The 20576-nt window shown below is 38.0% G+C and overlaps 1 protein-coding gene across 1 annotated transcript in view; it reads right to left on the bottom strand.

Annotated features, from left to right (window-relative positions):
• Cul1 (cullin 1) overlaps positions 1-20576 on the bottom strand; it is a 191129-nt gene that overhangs the window by 18259 nt on the left and 152294 nt on the right. The window contains exons 15-16 of the mRNA XM_067123913.1: positions 17550-17634; positions 9763-9945 (exon numbers count right to left, since the gene is read on the bottom strand). Of these exons, the coding sequence (XP_066980014.1) occupies positions 9763-9945; positions 17550-17634 (268 nt within the window). The remainder of the gene's footprint in view (positions 1-9762; positions 9946-17549; positions 17635-20576) is intronic.

The following is a 20576-nucleotide window of genomic DNA, read 5'->3' on the forward strand; positions in this document are numbered from 1 at the left end:
CATCTGCTCTGGCACTCAATGTGGCCATATTCTTAATAACTGAAACACTGGCTACGCCTATTTTCAATTTCATAACTGATAAGCAGACATCAAATCAGTTACAAATATGAAAGGGGTCATTGGTCTAATGTTTTCCAGTTCAACTAAGTCACAACGAGCAACTCTGATGGAGGATGAACAGGTGACCAAGTAAATTCGTACTCAAACAGGCAATAACCAACCAGCTGCCAAAGTAACAGTGGACTCAGTGAACTCAAAGAATGACTGGTCATAATCCTTGTAATAAATTGTGGAACCATCAACAGGCAGAAGCAAAGTATGCAAAATGTGTAAACCTTCCCTTACTCAAAATGGAATATAGAGCTTAAGCTAAAGGCCCAGCACTGGGACCTATGAGGTCATCCAGCACTGGAAAGGACATTGAGAGTAGGTAGGTTTAAAAGGTGAACATGAGGAAAACCTCACAGTTGCACTATGAAATAATTGTTAGGAGAGGGTGGATAGTAAGATGGAAGAAAGATATGAATGGAGGTAGAGTAAAAGGAGTGAAAGAGGCTGCAGCTAGGGGCCAAAGGGACACTGCAAAGACCCTTTAGTAATGCCTACAGTGCAGCCTGTAAGGTGCACAAACAGCACTACTCCCTTTTACTAGGGTATACTTAACTTTCTTCCCTTATGGGGCTTACCAAAAATACACCAATAAAAATCCTTGAAAAAGGGTGGAAGGGAAAGTGTTAATACATGCGGGCGCATATCTAACAAGCCTAGGATATCCTCTCTTCCTTACTGCTCGACTTAGGCTACACTGTTTCCCCCCTGAAATAAGTCTAATATAATGCCTTCTCAAGCAACAAACTGCAAACACCATGTCTAGTACCTGAAACTTCTTGCTGTCATGAGCACAGCATCAAAGGGAAGCACACAAGGCAACAGCAGGGAGCTTGCCTTAACCCCTTCGCCACCGGGACATACACATGTACGTCTTTTATGGTACAGTAATAAAAGACCGCGATGTACGCCTATACGTCTTTCATCCCTCCTCGAAAAGCAAAGCTGTTTTCTTCAGCTTGGATGGGTTTCAGGCGTAGTATTGTGTACGAGAGAGGTGCAGAAGCTCCACCCACTATTCATTCTAGCCAATGAGTGTCCGATGATCGTCGTGACATCATATTCATATGGGATATTATAAGGGGTATCGTCCAGCAGCACATGCCAGTGCGCCTCAAGCTGTTATGTATGAAACATTGATACGATCTTCTGAGTAAACCATTTGGATTCGAATGCTAAACTTTTTTCCCTTTTGATTGCAGTTATTTTAGTTTTTTTTTTTTTTTTTTCAGTATCATCATGTCGGATTATAGTATTTCAGATTCTGGGGCTGAATACCTGCCAGATCTGTCAGATGATTATAGTGATAGTGGTGATAGTTGCTTAGAGGATGGCAGCGACACCGAGTATTTAGAAGACATTGAACCCATTGTCGATGAAGGTTGGCGGTTCATAACAGATCCATTTTGTGACGTGCGCCCAGACCCACCCCCCGATTTCACGAAGGGTGACAATGGGATCTATGTTTGCACACCAGACTTCACCTGCCCAAGAGATGCTTTTGTTTCTTTTTTTGTGAAGATGTTATTGACAGACTGTGTGAATGGAAGAATGCTCGGGCAGAGGAGTATTTTCGGTCAACAGGAAAGTGGAAGGTAAATGGACTTCTGTGGAGGGCTGTCACTCGTGATGAAATGTATGTTTTTCAGAGCTTGCTGATGATAATGGGGGTGAATAAAATGCCCTGTATGTATATGTATTGGTCACGAGATGCCATGGTTGGGGGTCCAAGGATCTTTTGTAAACAAGTGATGTCTCGAGCAAGATTTCTTTGCTTGCTGAAATTCCTGTTGAATTTTTTTATTATCATTATTGTTATTATCTTTATTATTATTATTATTATTATTATTATTATTATTACCAATGCCATAAACATTCATTGATGTATATATATGCTGTTTCCGTATGAACCTAGACTAACTGTTTCCTTAAGAAAACTACTATATACTGCTATTACTACTAGTACTATTTTACTAATACTTTACTACTTTTTCTGCTACTTTATTTCTACTACTTTACTACTATTTCTACCCCTTTATAGCTGTTTCTATTTCTGCAATTACTTTTTCCACTAAATATTCCTCTTTTTCGATATTATATTACATACATTACATATATATATATATATATATATATATATATACATATATATATATATATATATATATATATATATATATATATATATATATATATATATATATATATATATATATATATATATATATATATATATACATACATATACATATATACATACACACACACATATATATATATATATATATATATATATATATATATATATATATATATATATATATATATATATATATATATATATATATATATATATATATATATATATATATATATATATATATATATATATATATATATATATATATATATATATATATATTATATATATATATATATATATATATATATATATATGTGGTAAAAAATATTCATTGATATATACACAATGTTTTCACATAAGAATATAAATATAAAAATATGAATAACAGAAAGTTTAGTATTCATTGGAGCAAATGATGACTGATATAATAACAGAAAGTTTAGTGGGGAGCAAATGCTGACTGATATCATGGTCATGGGTCTCATGCGGTATGCAAGCATTATCAGCAGTGCAACTGGCCGGTGGCGAAGGGGTTAAGAAAGGGGAGGAGATACTTGTGTAGGACACTGATGACCCAAGATTCTACTCCAATTTCCTTCCAAGAATTCCAGTGTTTATGGAGAGAAGGCCTCTTTGGAGGATAATTCACCAAAGGTGGGGGAGAATGCCTCGTTTGCACCTTCTCCCCTGCCTTGTGACTTGACTAGTAATCTGCAGCTTCTGTTGGGGCATAAGGGCAAACTTTGGCTCTTGGACTGAGAAGAACCTTGACTCCTGTATGGTGAATAAGGACCTCTAGGCTGGAAGGTAAGACAACTGCAAATCTGTTCAGTGAAGGACCTGGGATGTCAGGTTGGAGTGCAATCCCACCCTATAAGGAATTTCAGTTGTTGGGCCAACTGGAAAGCTAATAAAGAACTGTCAATATTAAATAGAAAATGGCTGGTCTGGTGGTTGTGGGGTAAATTTTCCCCTACCTTTGTCACTAAAGACCAGGAAAGTTGGAAATCAACGAGGCTACCAATAAGGAGCTCATGGCGGCCAGGTGGAGAGAGAACACTAAAGTGTCCTTAAAAGCCTCTTCATTCTTTTATAGTATGACACTTGGTGTTGATACAACAGGAGACAAACCTGCAAGAAGGCTTTGCCCAAAGATAGGATGATGCACAAGCCCTGACTTTGTCCACTTGAGGTCATACTCCAAACTACCAGGAGAGTGGTAGCTCTGTTAACCCACTTTTGGCAGGAACAGGGAGCCCTTCTTACAAATTTTTTGTAAAAGCAAACTTCAAAAGGTAAGCATATAACAGGGCAAGGAGTAAAGGAAGCAAGAACATCCTTGGCAATGATTTCCATGACAAATGATGGATGGCACACTTGTGAGCAACACCCATGAAACTTTTAAAATCTTAGAAGTCTCTGCTCAGGAAAGAACGTGTGCTGACCCAAAAGGTCTGTCATATTCACAACTTGTGCCACACATCACCATCCTCAGAACATGTCCTGAAGAATGTTTATAACTCAACTCTGCCACAGGGAAATTTTAAACCCTAGTTGAAGACTCATCCTCAAGTCCATGTTCAGCAATAAAAGCTCCCGTAGGGGCTGAGAAGGATGCTTGAGGGTAAGATAACATATACCCCATTAAGCACTTCTCAAAAGATTTTACTCCAGAGGGCATGAGCATCTTCACTCTGTTCCTCATCAGTCTCCATCAAAGCAAAGTGTTCCTGTGACGAGTTAAATCTTTTCTTGGAGATGATATGCTGTGCCAAGAGTGCTAGGGGAGTCTCAAGTGAAGCCAAGAAGAGGTGTCAGACCAAAATCAACTATGGCCTGAAAAAGCAGACAGCCAAGTGTGCTGAGAATGTTCAAAGCTTGCCTTTTTGATAGCTAATTTTGGAGATAAAAATAATCTAATATATCAACCGCATCAAGGAGGATTGACATCATCGATCCCAGTAAATGAAAATTAATCCATAGAATGAAATGCAATGAATGATGGAGCAAGGGTAATAAAGAACTGTCTGTGGTCTGAGAAAAATGAGTGTTACTCTATACTGTTTCAACTCATGTCCCAAAAAAAATCAACTTTCACTGACATATGGTCATGGTAACACTGTGGAATGTGCTGCCTGCATATACAGGCGGCAGAAAAATGGCAGGGGAAGGACACAAGAGAAAATAACAAACAAATACTTTTGAGAGGAGGAAAATAACAAACGAATGGAGAGGGAGAAAAAGAGAAATAACATCTACGGGTATTCCATTGTCTCAAAGCATAATATTTTAGGACTAGACCTAGACATTTTTTTCAAACTGTTCATTAACTGACAAAATTCAGTAGCTTTAATATAAAAATTTTTAACATTAAACAATATACCCTGGCCCTCCCTAAATTAATGGTCACTGAAAAGTGCATGAGATTTTCAGTTAGGCTGAACTTTTCCTTATCACTTGTTATCCACCTTCATTAATGTCACCCAGTTCCAAGTAAAATCAGCACAGTAGAAAACCACATCTCTAAATGCACTGCCAATAATAGATTCTCTTAAGAAGAAGAAGAAAAGAAGAAGAAGAAGAAATCATTATTAATACTTGAAAATTAGTAAATCATTATTTTATCATAAAAAATGTATTTAGTCATGAAAATAACATCAAAATACACAAATTAGTGAATATTTATTGACGAAAAAGTCTGCGAATTGCCAAATTTTTTTAGAATAATTTAGAGGTATGTTCCACAGAAAATCCTGCAAATCGGTGAGTCCACAAACTGTGAGAATGCAAATATGGTGGGAGGGGGGTTTAAGGGTAGTGTAGTCCTAATTTTCAAGAATTCTTCCAGTTTTGATACTTCCACCATACACCTCAGATTTTTAGCTTTATTCTGATATGTAATTATAGTCTTATTATATATATATATATATATATATATATATATATATATATATATATATATATATATATATATATATATATATAATAACAATAGTGTCCATGTGTATCTTTTTGTCCGGATCTTTCTTGTTCTCCCCAGAGTGACAGTAGGGAATCTGGGAATTCCGAAGGCTTCTGGGAATTCCAGAGGTTTCAAGACAATCTCCAGGTTCTGTAGCCTTTGGATTTCTTGCACAATACTAAAGAACAGAGTTTTATGGAGAAGAAAAATTGGAGATGAAAGGCTTTGAAGATTTCTTTGGGGGGAAGCCCACGTTCTTGGAGATGATTTCTGGAGGCTTTTGGGGCTTCTGAAGGCTTCAAGACGATCTCCAGGCTCTGAAGCCTTTGGATTTTTTTATGGAGAAGGAATGGGATTTGGTCCTTCCTGGAGACGAAAGGCTTCGAAAATTTCTTCGAGGGAAGCAGATCCAACAGGAGCTGAAGATGGCTTCACAGGATTCTGGAGTCTTTAAGAATTTAAGAAGACTTTAAAATCAAATGGGCATTTCTCCAGGAACGCTTCAGGAACTGAAGACTGCTTCAAAGGATCCTGGAGTCATGAAGACGTCTTCAAGAATGTTTTAATTGAGTTATTAAATTACTTTATTTTTAGTGTGCCATTGTGATACTGTATATGTCGTTTCCCAAGAAGTGATGGACTCCGTGGAGTCAAATGCGGAGGGATATTTTGACTCCACAGATATTACTCTGTGCAATGAAGCTGAAGGACTGGATGACACTGCGCTTCACATCACTGATTCTGATTGGTCTGCATGTCAGACAAATTGTGAATTATAGGTTTTGTTTTGAAATTTTGTTTCCATAAAAAAATCAAATGCAGTGAGATGGACCCAGTTCACAACTGGCAGCTGCGTTTAAAAGGAGTCCTTCAACAGCCCTCCAGACCCATGCAGTGTAGCATGTGCCTCTCGCCGATAGAAAATAATTCCTCAAAAAAAAAATCTACATTTGCTATTTTACTCCTGAATAGGCAGTTTAACAGTGTTGGCAGATAATTTATCAGCGTTGGTAAGCAATTTTCAGTGCCGGTAAACAGTTTATCGCCGTCTGTAAGCGGTTTATCGTGCCAACCTTCACTTACAGCGTTGTAAACACCATTTATTACCATACTTACTGTGATGTTCTGGTTATCGACAATTTTCAGTTATTGGTGCTCGCCTGGGAACACAACCCCCCGCTGTTAACCAGGGACTGCCTGTATTCATATAATTATGGCCCATATATATTTGTAGTAACTCAAATTCATCATTAAAGTTATTTTTGCACTTTTTGTGTATGAGCCATATCATCATATCAACGAGTGCTTTGGTAGAAAAAGCCAATTAGCAGCCAATAACATGAGCAGTGTTACCATGACAAATTGTTATTGAAGACAGTATTCCCTTGAAAGATCAGCTGATGCTGACTATAGTTCACTGTCACATAAAAGACTGAGGATGATGCATAGCAGCACATGAGGTCTAGGAATGCCTCTAAATCCTGAAGAGTACAAGTTGGTATTATATAAATTTCAATGTACGTATGTATGCCAAAGTATGATTTATGGGGTTGTAGTGAACAAAGAAATTACAGCAAAGAATGGTATCTAAAAATCTACAGGAAGAGTATCCCCCATCTTTGAGATACACTGAAATAACCCATTTTCAAATAAAATGGAGGTGAAGAATTTCAAGATTGGAAAAGAAAAGGAGACCGCAGAGAATGGAGTTAGGTCACATACTAAACAACCCAGACAAGATACCTTACTAATATTTACAATTCAAGTACCTTACATACCTTACACGCAGAGAATAAATAGGAGGGCATAGCAGTAGAAATGGGTAGTGGATCAAATGTTTTCATAATGCCAATAGATGGATCTATTACTTGGTGGATCACCAAGTAATAGATCCATCAAAATGGAATAGAGGATAAAAGCCAACTTGCAACAGTTAAGGGACAGAAACCAAAAAACACTTTAACACGTTGACTGATTATGTGCTCCATAAATGGTAAAAATCAATGGGGACTCTCTGAATGCCCCAAAACATGTTGTTTAAATAAAAAATGTGGAGAAACATGCTAAGAAGTATATCTTTTTCAAGTATCCAAAATTTAATCAAAATGGGCTTTTTATACTACAAAATATTATTGTAATATATTGGAAATTAATTAAATTCAGCTAGAACATTAACTAAACACTTTATTTATTACTGAAAATAATCTTCATATGCTGGACAAAGGGGCATATATTTTTTTTAAATTCTTTCCTTCTTTCAGTAAAAATATAGAAAACATTATCATTAGATCAACAAAAACGCAGTTGCTATATTTTTAACCTAGATTATATTTATATAAATTCAGTAGAAAAATAAATCAGTTTGGCAAACATTTTACTTCTGAAAAAATTATATAAGGTGTATTATTTTCTTATGGACATTAAAAAATTTCAACATAAAATATATATTTTTCCTTTTTGTATTATGATATAATTTGTATGATTTTATGGTTTAAACAATAGTGTCCAATACACTGTACAATGAATACTTATCACTTCCCGGCAAATGAAATACTGAAAACAAAATTAATAAACTTTGACATTGTCACAATAAAAGCACATTATCAGCCAAGATTTCTATAAAATATCAAAAGAAACTGTTTTTACTGATTAAACTCCTCTTTTTTGAACAATGCCAAAACTGATTTCTTGGAGAGAGGGAAAAATCTATGCAGTATTCTGACAAATCGTAATTTTAGGGGTTTGATATTGGCAAAATCAGATAATGGGAAGTAAAAAAGTTTTCATTTGCTGATGGAAATAAACCTTATCATCAAAATCATTCAAATCACATCATAACCACAACAGAAAAAACTGAAAATTTTATGCAAAGCAATTAATACTTTTTTTCCATATTTAAAAATAATAAAATAGTGTCATTTTTCTTGGTGAAAAAAAATATCCATTTATATTTTGTATGATGAAGGAAATCATGTAGTATTTAGAGTACAAGTATAAAATTAATATTCTTTCTGTTTTGTTTCTACATAAGAAAAACAAATTGTTTTCATCATATTGGGACAATGGGTAATTTGTATTTCATCATATTGGGACAATGGGTAATTTGTATATCAGTCTATATATGTATGTGTGTATGTAATGCATGTATGTATGTATGTATGAATGTATATATATTATGGATAGAAATTTTGATGTACAGAAAAATGGGCTACTGTTTACAGATGGGCAGATACAGTATATGAATAAGAACTGCAGAAGACCTAAATAATTTCCAAACTTGTATATAAATACTTTTTTATGCAAAATACAAATTTATATTGCCAAAAATACAGCCTGTATATATGTTTCCTAATCAGTGTGTCTGTCTGTAACATGTATGTGCATCTTATATATATTATATTCATGTGTATGTTTATATATATTCCTATATACACATGTGTATGTACTACAAATTTCATGTACACATGAAAACATAAAAAGGTTTATATATATATATATATATATATATATATATCCAATATATATATATATATCCAACATATATATATATATATATATTCTCTATATTATATAATCCATATTATATATATATATATATATATATCAAATGTGTGTGACCCTGTGTGTGTGTTTGTGTGTGTGTGTGTGTGTGCATGTACATACATGTGGGTGTGTGTGCCCATTGTGTGTCTGCAAAACACCAAATGACTAATAAATCAGTTATAAAATAACAATATATTGAAATTCTACACATTTTTCAGTTGACCACATGTGGTACATAGAAGCTTATCCCTCATTAATGCTGCAGTCATTCAGAGCGATGGTGAAGGTGCCTTTAGAGTCACACTGAGTATGAGCCACGCCTGGTACACGTTGCAGCAGGTAATTCCATATTTCAGTCTGAAGCGATAGTGACCATAACTGAAATTTGCACAAGTGTGACCATATTTGGCAAAGGGCGCCAGCAGAACTATCTCTAATAGTTTTGGCTAATTTTTCACTAAAATGGCAGGTGATGAGCCAGCAATATGACCACATCTATTATGTGAATATTAGGTACACAACGCCTGTAATTAAGACTTTTTTGTTATGTCAAGAAATGTGTACAATTTACATAAAGTCACGCTTTTACACTGGCTGAGCATGGATAGGAGTGGGATACACCTAATAACAATCTCACGTCAATAGCTAGCTGGTTACTGATTTTATGAGGGTTGCAAAAGAAAGCCCATTAAAATCCGTTTCACAGCATTGCCAGAATCGCAAAAACAACGTGTTAAGTACTAAAAGTCTGGAATCATTCACATTTACTTTGATTAATAACTGAAACACCAAGTAAAATGTAAAAATCTACCAGACGAAATTAAAAGCCCCAAAAACATGTTGGCTTAAATAAAAAATCTGAGAGAAATTAACTCTCATGAAGTCTGCAGACTTGCAATTATCCAACTGAAACAAAAAACTAGTTGGAGACATCCCTTTAGAAAAATTCAATAAATACATAACTACAATCCAATTTCAAATGCTATTAATAGTACTGGGGTCTTACCTTCATTTCAGTTTTCATTGGCACATTGATATTAACCCTGAGTTTTTTGTTCTTGTAGCCAAGGAAAAGATTAACCCTAGAATCTAACGATATGTCTTCCTCATCCTCTGACACAAGGAGTCGACACTTGAGAAGAATCTGCACAACTTGCAATAAGATATCTTGTGAAATTCCTGTCATCTCCTGCAAAAGCAATGTCACAATTAGGAATATTACACAACTACTTTATTTAGTTAACTGTTCACGAATTAAATGCCCATTTCACCAAACCATATAGACCAAAAATAAAAGTAGATAGATCTAATGCACAGTGCACTATTACCTAAACTATCTGCATTAATAAATACAAGGCCCTGGCAGATATCATTATTTTGCAGATACTGCGAAAAAAATTTACAGTTGTAAAACATCTATTTTGTAAACCTTTTTTTCTATTTTGATATAACAAAGTACTGTATTATATATGCTTATAAACAACACACAATACACTGTACAGTAATGTACACAAACACTGAAATAACACTATGAAAATCAAAATGCCTGGAAAACAAAAATACAGTTGTGCACTTTCTACATTACAGCACAATAAAAGTACATTATCAGCTAAGATTTACTATAAAATACCAAACTGTGGAGTATATTTTATATAAAATGTATAAAATATTAAACTCCCTCTTTCTCCTGTGAACAATGCCAAAACTGCTTACTTAGGCCAGACTTGAAAAATCTATATACAGTGTATCCTTCAATTATCTGAATTAATAGAGCCAGGGGTCCATTGGATATTGGCAAAATCCAGATAATGGCAAGTAAAAAAAATCTAGGGGTGTTCAAGGGCAACTCCGTACCCTTCCTCACCCAACCTTATCAATACCACAAAACTATAAGCACTCAGTACGCCTATATACCACCACCATCAAACTATAAACTGAAAACTTTATGCAAAAGACCATTATCTACTTTTTTCCCCATATTTGAAACAAAATATACTGCATAAACACACACTGAAAAAAATGTAACCCTTCTCTCTCTCTCTCTTTCAAATATAATAAAAATGCGAAGGTGTGTGTTACCATACTTAGACCTCGGTGTAAATATACCTTGGTTGAGATATCTCTCTCTCTCTCTCTCTCTCTCTCCTGTTTGTTAAGTAAGTGACCACTAAAGTGTTGTTGCTCATCATGACTGTGGACTTGCTTCAGAGGAGAGCCTCAATATATTGGAGTGCCAGCCACACTGCTCTCATCTCCAAGATGTTGATGTGTTGTCTGGTCTTTGCTGCTCCTCATCCCAAGTCCTTGGAATGCACAAGCCATTCAGGTGGGTGCCCCATCCCCTTCTTGATGTCTCTGAGAATACTAGCATTTTTTTTTTGGGGGTGGCCGATTTACCTGTACCCCCTGTGGGTGGTTCTTTGGATCCCTCCACCAACACACCTCCAAACCTCTTGTCTGTCACTTCAAAGTTCTGTATCCTGGCCTCTGAGTCTCTTCCCCCATTTTTCAACTGCCATTGTAGGGAATGAACAAATAATTTTAAGTTATCAGGCGTCGTGACTTCTATGGTCATTGATGCTGATGTTAATTAAAGGACTACACAGGGAAAAGATATGAGTCCGGCCCCTGGGTACCAACTTTTCTAAGGATACCAGATGGCCTACCAGGACCTGCCACTGCTTCATGGGTTAAAGAAGGTTTAACAGGAAGGGTTTCGACACCTTTAGTAGCTTGTCCAACCCCCCTTGTGATGGGCAGGCCTTCGCCCTCAACATGTTGATTCACATACCCAGGTATTTGATTCTCTGCTTGGGAACTAAGTCCAATTTCTTCCGGTTGATGAGGATTCCCAAGTCCTGGAACAGTGCCAGGACCCTGTCCCTGTCCTTCTCAGTTTTCTGCGCCGAGGGTGCCAGCAAGAGCCAGCTGTCCAGGCGCCTTCGTAGTCGGGTATCCTTCCTGCGGGCCCATTCTGATGCTAGCTGGAATACTCATCTGAACACCTAAGGAGCTGTCGCGAGGCTGAAGCAGAAAGTCTTGAACTGTTACAGTATACCATGGGAGACAAATCACAGGAACCTCCTGCAGAAGGGGTGTATTGGGATGTGGAGGTAAAGTGTCCTGAAGGTCTATCAAGACCATGAAGTCTCTTTCCCTCATTAATGCTAAAACTGACTGTGCTGACTCCTTGAGCAGGGTTGGCTGAAGGAAGCTGTTTGAGGTTGATAGATCTCATGACTGTTTCTACACAACCCCAACCCAGCAATCTTTTCTCCACTAGGAAGAGGAGGCTGTAGAAGCCCAGTGTGCTGCTCTCTAACACTTCTATCACCTCTTCCATAGCATGTTTCTAATATCCTGCTGTAGGGCCTGTCCTTGGGCAAGTTGTTCCAGTAGGTGAAGAGAATGATCGGTTAGGTAGACAACGGTGGTTTCTGGTTGAAGGGTGGAACATACCCTTTCCTGAGGGTATGGAGACTCTACTTCTCCACTCCACACCGCTGCCTTACTGACCACTTACTCCCCAGACAGCTCCCCCCTCTCATTCTGTTGGTCTGGGGGTGAGAAACTTTTCATATCTCGATCCTCCTCTCTTCCCCATCCTGTTCTGTCTACCATATCTGCAAGGTTGAGTGGCACAAGACAACTAGCGTGCATCATTTTCCCTGAGGAACCGCTCAGTTCTGGGTCTGGTAGTGGGGGAAGAAATGTTTGTCCACTGGAGATAGGAGGTCTATATTGACGTACGGACACGGTGGGCCATTCCTCGGGATTGGGTTACCCAGTGTTGAAGAGAGTGAGTCCTCAATGTCTCCTCTCCCGTCCGCTACTGCCTGGTTCAATACATCTGGGGGAAGTAGTGAAACAAGTCCAGAGAAGACTGTTTCTCAGGTTCAGCTAACTATCAAGCAAGATCTGCTTCTGAACCTACCTTAAAAACATCCCATCCTCTCCACCTGAGGTTAACGTTTGCCCGTGCCATTTCTCTGGTGGAGTGAGTTCCTTCATCACTCTCACCCAGGTTCCCTGACACCTATCACACCAGGAGATAGCTCCCATGTCCTTCCCAGGATGACCTCTTAAGTTAGTCATCTCTACACTAGTGAACTTGGAGGAGAGTTACTAGAAACTCTCCAGTGGGACATTACTAGAGAGGCCGCAAACTGTTGAACCTAATGTCCTCGGTAAGGCATAGGCATCTTCCAGTATGTAATACTTTGCTGGCAGGGAACCAGTGGAGCGAGTAATTTCTGTGATCTAGCGGAGGCCAAGGAGCCGCCTTCTGCTATCAGGCTGTCTACATTTTTTACCTTCTGTAATTAATGGGGACCATAAAAGCTGTACTCTTTGCTTCGTCTCTGGGAGGCTATTCACCATAAGTGCCTAAAAGATGGAGGGGTACTCTTCCAGATCGTCGACATCCATTTCAGGAGACCCAATGTTCTGTGGACCTGAAGAGCAAACTCTGTAGAGCCATTCTCTTTGTCTACTACCTCTACTGGTGAGGGGTCTATCCCATCTTTCAGGTCAGCCATTACTGTAAGAGCAGCAGGTTCTGGCGTGTTACGGTCTCTACTTTGTTCCGTTGAGCGGTCATCCGAATGTACCTGATGGGGGTAGGCTGTGTGGTAGCAAGTCTTACCAGCATTGTCCTGACTCTCTGACCAGGGCAATGAGTGGTAAGATCAGGCATGCACAGCCCACTCTGTTCCTGTCCAGCTTCATGGAGGGTTGCCTCCATGCTCCTTCTTGATTGAGACCAGCAATCCTTGCTGGTCCTATCAACTCTGTCTCATCTTGATGAACAGTGCTGGGAGCAGTGAGTGAAGGAGCAGTATGCTGCTCTGTCCTATCTGGCCTTCGAAGTGAGACTTGTCCCAGATCTGCTACCAGAGCGAGAACAGGGATATGCTGAAGAGGAATGGCAGGACAAGTCATTCATTTGTCGACAGAGATGATTTCACACTGGCTCACTGAAGTAGCGGAACAAGCTCTTTCTTGAGTGAACCTTCCATGGCAAAGATTCATTGAGGTCAAGTGACATGACTGATGATGGCCAAGGGGAGGAGTCTAACTCCGTTGCAGGGAACCTCCTTCTCAACCAGCTTGGAGGCTCTCAGGACCTCTCCTCTCCTCTGGCAACTGACTGGCTGGGAAGACTGTACGGTGAATCCTGTCTTCTCCTCTTGTTGCTGCTTGGGCTATGGTCCTCAGACTTTGTCATGCCATCTACCAGCTTGCTGTGATTCAGGTAATATCAGATTGATTCCATGATGTGCTCGGCCTCCCTTTTACTTGATGACTTAGGCAGGGGGAAACAAATCTTTAGCAGGTGTGGCTAGTAATGGAGGAGGAGAATGCAGAGGCAGAGAAGTGGGGCCCGTGGGGATGATCGGCGTCGCTTCTCCAGAGATGGGGGAGGTTTTCTTCCCATGTCTCTTCTCATATTTTACCCACTGAGGAGTTAGCCATGCAGTATATTTCTCCCAGAGAAGCTCACAGGAACATCCTCGACCCCTACATGAAATGTATACAGAGTGGGGGTCCACCAATAACGGAGACATGAACTTACTACAAGACTCATCCTCGACTATGCACCAACACACTTCAAACTTCCCACTTTCTTCCATCTCCATGCACCACAACGTCATGGAGGGAGAAAGAAGGAAACAACGCACAAGACAAAAACGAATTGGAGAGCACGTATGACCACGTAGAGACCCCCAAAAATACAGTCTTTCCACACTGAATCCTTAGGAAAACTCACAAAATGCTTTACATACATAGGGAGAGTAAACCCCTAACAATGCATTTCATCACTGAATTGAATTAATCTGTACGGTCAGAGAGGGAGACACCACGTGAAACATGAAGAATGCTTAGGGGATGCCACTTTCTTGTCTTGCACAAATTGATGGAGGAACATGACACCAAACTGACCACTCAGAGGAAACACACACTTTAGCAGAGAAAAAACAATCTCTATATGGGAAAAGGAGACGTATTCTTAGGTCTATATATTGAGAGAATGGCCTGACAATAATCATGTACACACGGGCACGAACAGCCATGCCACACAGAATAAAGAAAACAGTATGAACAAACATGTGAGACAAAATCAGAAGCGTGCAAAAGATGCAGCAGCTGGGAAGACAATGGGAGAAGATAGGCTGTCCCGGGTCACACAACCATAGACCTACCGATAGGATTTTGTTTTTTCAGAGACGAATCAGACAGGTGACAAGCCCTTTGCACAAAAATACTCCATATATGTAAGCATAGGTTCATATATGTCAGAACAACTATAAATTTTACTGGAAGGGAATTGTGGCCAAAGGCGCTTTCAAAGGGACTGAGAGCTCTGAGGATGAGATCAAAAGTGAGACTGAACCCATTTTTTCTTCTTCAGAGGAGGAAACGGATGATGTTTTAAGTTCTGTTATTAAGGAAATGTGCAGGAAATGAGTGGAGCCACAAAGCTTAGCAGAGAAGTACACCCCAACAAAGCGTAGCAGATCATGAAATAGACATGTCTAATGAGAAAGCAATGTCTTATTGTAGAAAAATTCTAGTGTAGGCAAAGACAAACCTCACCTGACTTGTTTATTTTAAGACAAAGTTCCAGTGATTCTCAACAAAGTATTACTACTGCAGAAAGGCAAAACAGAAAAAACGAACCCAAAACATAGTTTACCTGAAGTTTTGAAGGAATGGGACTTGCCTTCAAAATAACGCCATGTTCCCCTCTTCCTAATGATCCTCATTACAAGTTAGGTAATACTTCCTTTTTTATATAAAATATGTTTATTAGTTTTAATGGGTTTAAATTATTTTTAAGATTTTAAAACGATTATGTTCACTGTAGTTTTATCATGCAGGTTGAAATGCTTTATAAGGTGTAATTTTAGGTAGTCAGGAACAGATTCATTTTAATTACATTATTTGCTGCACAAAATTTACTAGGTTTCTTTAACTATATGGTTTTATAACTCGCTTTCTGGAACAATGTGTGTTCAGGAATCAAGATTTTACTGTACATCATTCTAACATGCAAATACAGGCAGTCCCCGGTTATCAGCAGGCATTCTGTTCCGATGGCATGACATAAGCATAAATCGCTGATAACCAAAAATCAGCAATTTTCGGCGCTTATTGGCGCCTCTGTTAGGTATGTATCGGTGCCAATGCCTGATTATCAGCACCGAAAAGCGGAAATTAGCGCATATCAGCACCGAAAATTCCAGATTTTTGTCACTGGACAAACACCATCAAACCTGATCGCCGATAACTGAGGACTGCCTGTATATGGTTGGCTGCGTAACAGCACCACCATTCTGGCCTTGGTGACATTTTCCAATTACTTTGGCCCCTCCAACAAAATATTAATGGCTCCTAACACCTATTCCTGCTAACTCAACATGGTAAAGAACCCCACAATAACCTTTCCTTCATTTCTATTTTTTGTCAGCATGATGGTGACCAAGACAGAGAAAGAGAACTGGAGCATGCTTCAATTTTATCCCTCCACAGTCAAAGAGAGAAGATTGACAACATTCAACAGTCTTGTATCTTGTAAAACTAGCAGAAACATTGGTCCAGCATTAGTTCCTTATAACTCCAGCCTAAGCCTCAAATTTGCAACAATGTCCAAAAGTAAAAGTGGCCAGAGGCAGATCGAACACAACAATTGTCTCTACTACTGTAGAGTCACCAAGTTCAGTGGTTCAGGTTTTCTTTTTGTGCTTTTGATGCCTCTTGAACTTGAAAATCTCCCCACCTCAAGAACCTTAATGTGGGAAGCCTGACCCTGCATGGTTATGTTATCTCTTGATTATCCTTGTCTGAATCTTTTAAATAATGTGTAAAGCTGACAAATTGAAAACCTCTCTCTTGATGGGTGCTGCAGATGCCCTTGCATAGTCATCATCTTATAGAAGATGTTGAAGATCGGCTGGCTTCCCATCTGGGTTCACCAGAGTCAAAACAAATCTCTGGCACACAAGTGTCTTCTATTTGTCATCCTTGACAAAAATGAAGCAGCTCTGGTGCAGACACTTCAATGGTGTGCAATGACCTTTTCAGAGAAAAAGACTGTGACCATTCCCAAAGGAATGATTAGATTATCTACTCCTTGGCAGGTAGACCCATAGCAATAACTAAAATAGTGGGTAAAAAAGCCGATCTCCCTCACTGAATCTTGGGACCAACTGTTACAGGAACTTGCCACTGTCCTCCACCACAAGAGGTCAGAGGATCCCAGTCTGTGTTGTCTTTGGTCAATTTCACTGTTTCCATGATCCTGGTCACTCTCTTAAATGCAGAAACTGTTGGAGTGGTGGTTACAGTTTTTTGTCTGCTGACATCACAGCTGGCACTCTTCTTATCATTTCTACTACTAACATTATTGTAATAAGTCCCTCACACACACAATCCTTGGGACCAAAAGGTTGCTAGTTAGCTGAATTTGCCAGTTGCGTAAAAGATTTCTTAAATGCCATAGGAAACAGAGTAAAAGGTTTTAAAGATGTAAAAGAAGGAGAACCCTGCAGTTGCACTATGAAACAACTGCTATGAGAGGATGGAATGAAAGATGGACGAAAGTGAATATGAATGAAGATAAAGCAAAAGGAATAAAAGGGGTTGCAGCTGTAGGCACTATGGGGTATATACAAGATTATCTTCTATTAATCAGACAAAAAGAAGGTTGAATCTGGGAATGTTTTGGACATGAATGCAAGGCATATACATGACTGATGTGATTGTTAAAACAAAAAATCTCTTTTGACATACCTGTAAATGGCCAACACTCCATGAAACAGCATTGTTAAACTGAAGCAGCACAGCCATTTGAAAGGTAGATGCTTGTAGCGTATACCTGAAATTTAAAAAATCAATAAATTAAACTCAAGTGTGACACCAGATGCATTTATGAAATTCTCTTTTGATATCATCATTATCATTCAGATGATGAGCCCTATTCATATGGAACAAGCCCACAGGGGCCACTAACTTTAAATTAAAGTATCCAAAAAATATGGTGTTCAATAGAAAGAACAGAAGTTAATGTGAAATACAAAAAGAAGACCACTTATTAAAAAAGAAAAAAATTCATAAAAAGATAAAAATGTACATAAATTAAAATATGACATCCTCAGGGAGATTGTTCCATCCAATAGTGTGAGGAATACTGTACAAAGCCTCTGGAACTGAGAAGTTCGACACTGAGGCACATTTACTACATATTGGTGCTGCTGTTCACCAAATCTAGTTGCCCTCGGAAGGAAAAGGGGATCAGGGATCAACTGTGAATGTGAAAGATCTCTTAAAATGCAACTTATAAAAAGCTAACAAACGAGACCATCCGTCGATGGTCAAGTCATAACCGCTAATATTAGGAAACAGAAACCTACCACCACAAACCACTATACCTAAGAGATAGATCTCTGGCAGAAGGAGACATCCACACCAAAGAACAGTATTATAGTAAAGGAACGATAAATGATCAAAAGGTTGCACTGATTTTATCACTGTTATAACTATATAAGGCCTTATGTACAACACCTTACTTTTGCACAGCCTTTGCTGACACTTTCATTAGATGTTTCTCAAAAGTAAGATGTGAGTCAAAAGTTACACCACGAATAGTTAAAGCTTCAGATTCAATCAGCAGAGTCCCATCCACCTGAAGGGGAGGATGAGGGGGAAAATCTGTACGATATCTGCTAATCAAGTGTTTTCATTTTACTGGAGTTCAGTCTTGTACCTACCAACTACACCATTCACTAATCTGCTCCATGTCACAATTGAGACTAAGGGCAGCTTCATTTCTCTTAAGAGGAAACTTTACTACGCCCACAAGTGTTGCATCACCAGCATACTGAACAATCTTCTTTTTCAGACCAACAACCACATCACTTGCAAACACTTAAAATTACAGTGGACCAACAAAAATACCCTGTGGAACTCCAGACACAATAGGTCTTGGTTTGCTAAACATCCCATTAACAGCAACTCTCTGCTGTCTATCTGTAAGGAAATCTTGAAGTAAACCTAAAACACTTCCACCCACTCTGAAGTGATTTACTAAAAAGAAAACAGCACTAAAATCTATTTGAATTACTCTACACTCAAAACCATTATCAAGGTTCTCTTGCAAATGGCATGCCAAATACAAAAGACCACTGCAGGTACCTAACTGCTTCCTATATGCATCCCAACTATAAACTAACAATGCATTCCATACTTATATAGTGACTTAAAAATGGTGTTTTCATAAAAAAATTAATTTTCATATATACTTACCAAGTAATCACATAGCTATACTTTTCTACTCACGCGGCAGTTAAACATTTGAAGTTCGCGGTAGTGAATCATTTCTTTATAGTGCAAGTAACAACCCTGCCCTCTATCGGGGAACACCTGGTACAACAAAACAGATAGTCACTTCTTTTGTGTTTAACATCCATCAGAGGGGAGGAGGGAGGGCTTTGATCTTGTAATTACTTGGTAAGTATATGTGTTTTATCATGAAAATACCATTTTCATATACAGTCTCCCCCGTATTCATGGGGGATGCGTACCAAACTCCCCCGCAAATAGCTGAAATCTGCAAATACTTAGAACCTTTCTAAAAACACTTAGAACTGGCTATTTTGACAGTTCAAACAGAAAAAAAAACTAAAAATGCTTATACAGGTGTTATCCTACATACAATGGGGTTAGGTTCCAAAAAACCCATTGTTTTGGAAAAAATGTATCTCAAATATAGCCTAGCCTACACTAGAGTATTCAGTACCACCTACACTATAAAGTATACTCTATACATACACAATATAGTAAATCTTAGTATCAGTTAATTCTGGAGGTTCATGCAGAGTGAGTTATGATAATTCAATACAATGAGAAATTGAATAACAAAACAAGAATTAGCTTAGCCTACACTTTGGTATATTGTATACATATATGGTAGCCTAGCCTACATTATATATACTGCACTCTATATTCACATAATATCACATACAAACATCAACATAATGAATATGCATCTTTTCTGTGGATCTTTTAAAATGTTATGCTTTAATTCACTGTATCCAATACTATTGTATACTGTATATTCTTATATTGCTTTTGTATTATAAATTGTGATCCTAGCAACCAATGTTTTGGTTTGGAAATCGATTACTCGGTAAGTTTACTTCGCTGTATTTAGCTCGGTTCAGAGAACTTTTCTTGCTTCTAGTTAGCGTAAATGAATCTCTAGATACTTTATTTATGGGGCAAGGTTATTTTTCGTTATACGAAGTGTTTTTAAGTCGAAATATAACAAATATATCTCATTGTGAAATCAATTTAGCTATTTTTTTCATTAATAGATGACGTTGGCCATTTGGGGGCATGTTTGTTTTGTGTAAAAAAAAAAAATCAAGATTCTGTTTGCTATTTTCACTTGATTTCATTGTAATACGAGCTTTACATATTTATCTTTTATTGGAGTAAAAATAGCAGTAATGTGTTCTTTCATGCCCAGTAGTTTTGATTAAAATACTTTCTCATTAATTTTAATTACCGTCGAGTTTCATCTATGTTGCCGATCCACTATAATTTATAGTCATTAGAAGTTTGAACATTGTTTTCTCAGCTTCAGCGACAACTTGAATCTTAAATTTAGCAGTATATTTCCTTGCCGATCTTTTATCCATACTGATAATGTAAAAATCTATCAATCCTATTCTACTTTATGTCATTTGTAACACAACTACGGTAATTGTTTACTACCGCACGATGGTTGAAATACAAGCAAAACAGCTGTTGTTATCC

The sequence above is a fragment of the Macrobrachium rosenbergii genome, chromosome 21 (genome assembly GCF_040412425.1).
Source record: "Macrobrachium rosenbergii isolate ZJJX-2024 chromosome 21, ASM4041242v1, whole genome shotgun sequence".
In the NCBI taxonomy this organism is placed as follows: domain Eukaryota; kingdom Metazoa; phylum Arthropoda; class Malacostraca; order Decapoda; family Palaemonidae; genus Macrobrachium; species Macrobrachium rosenbergii.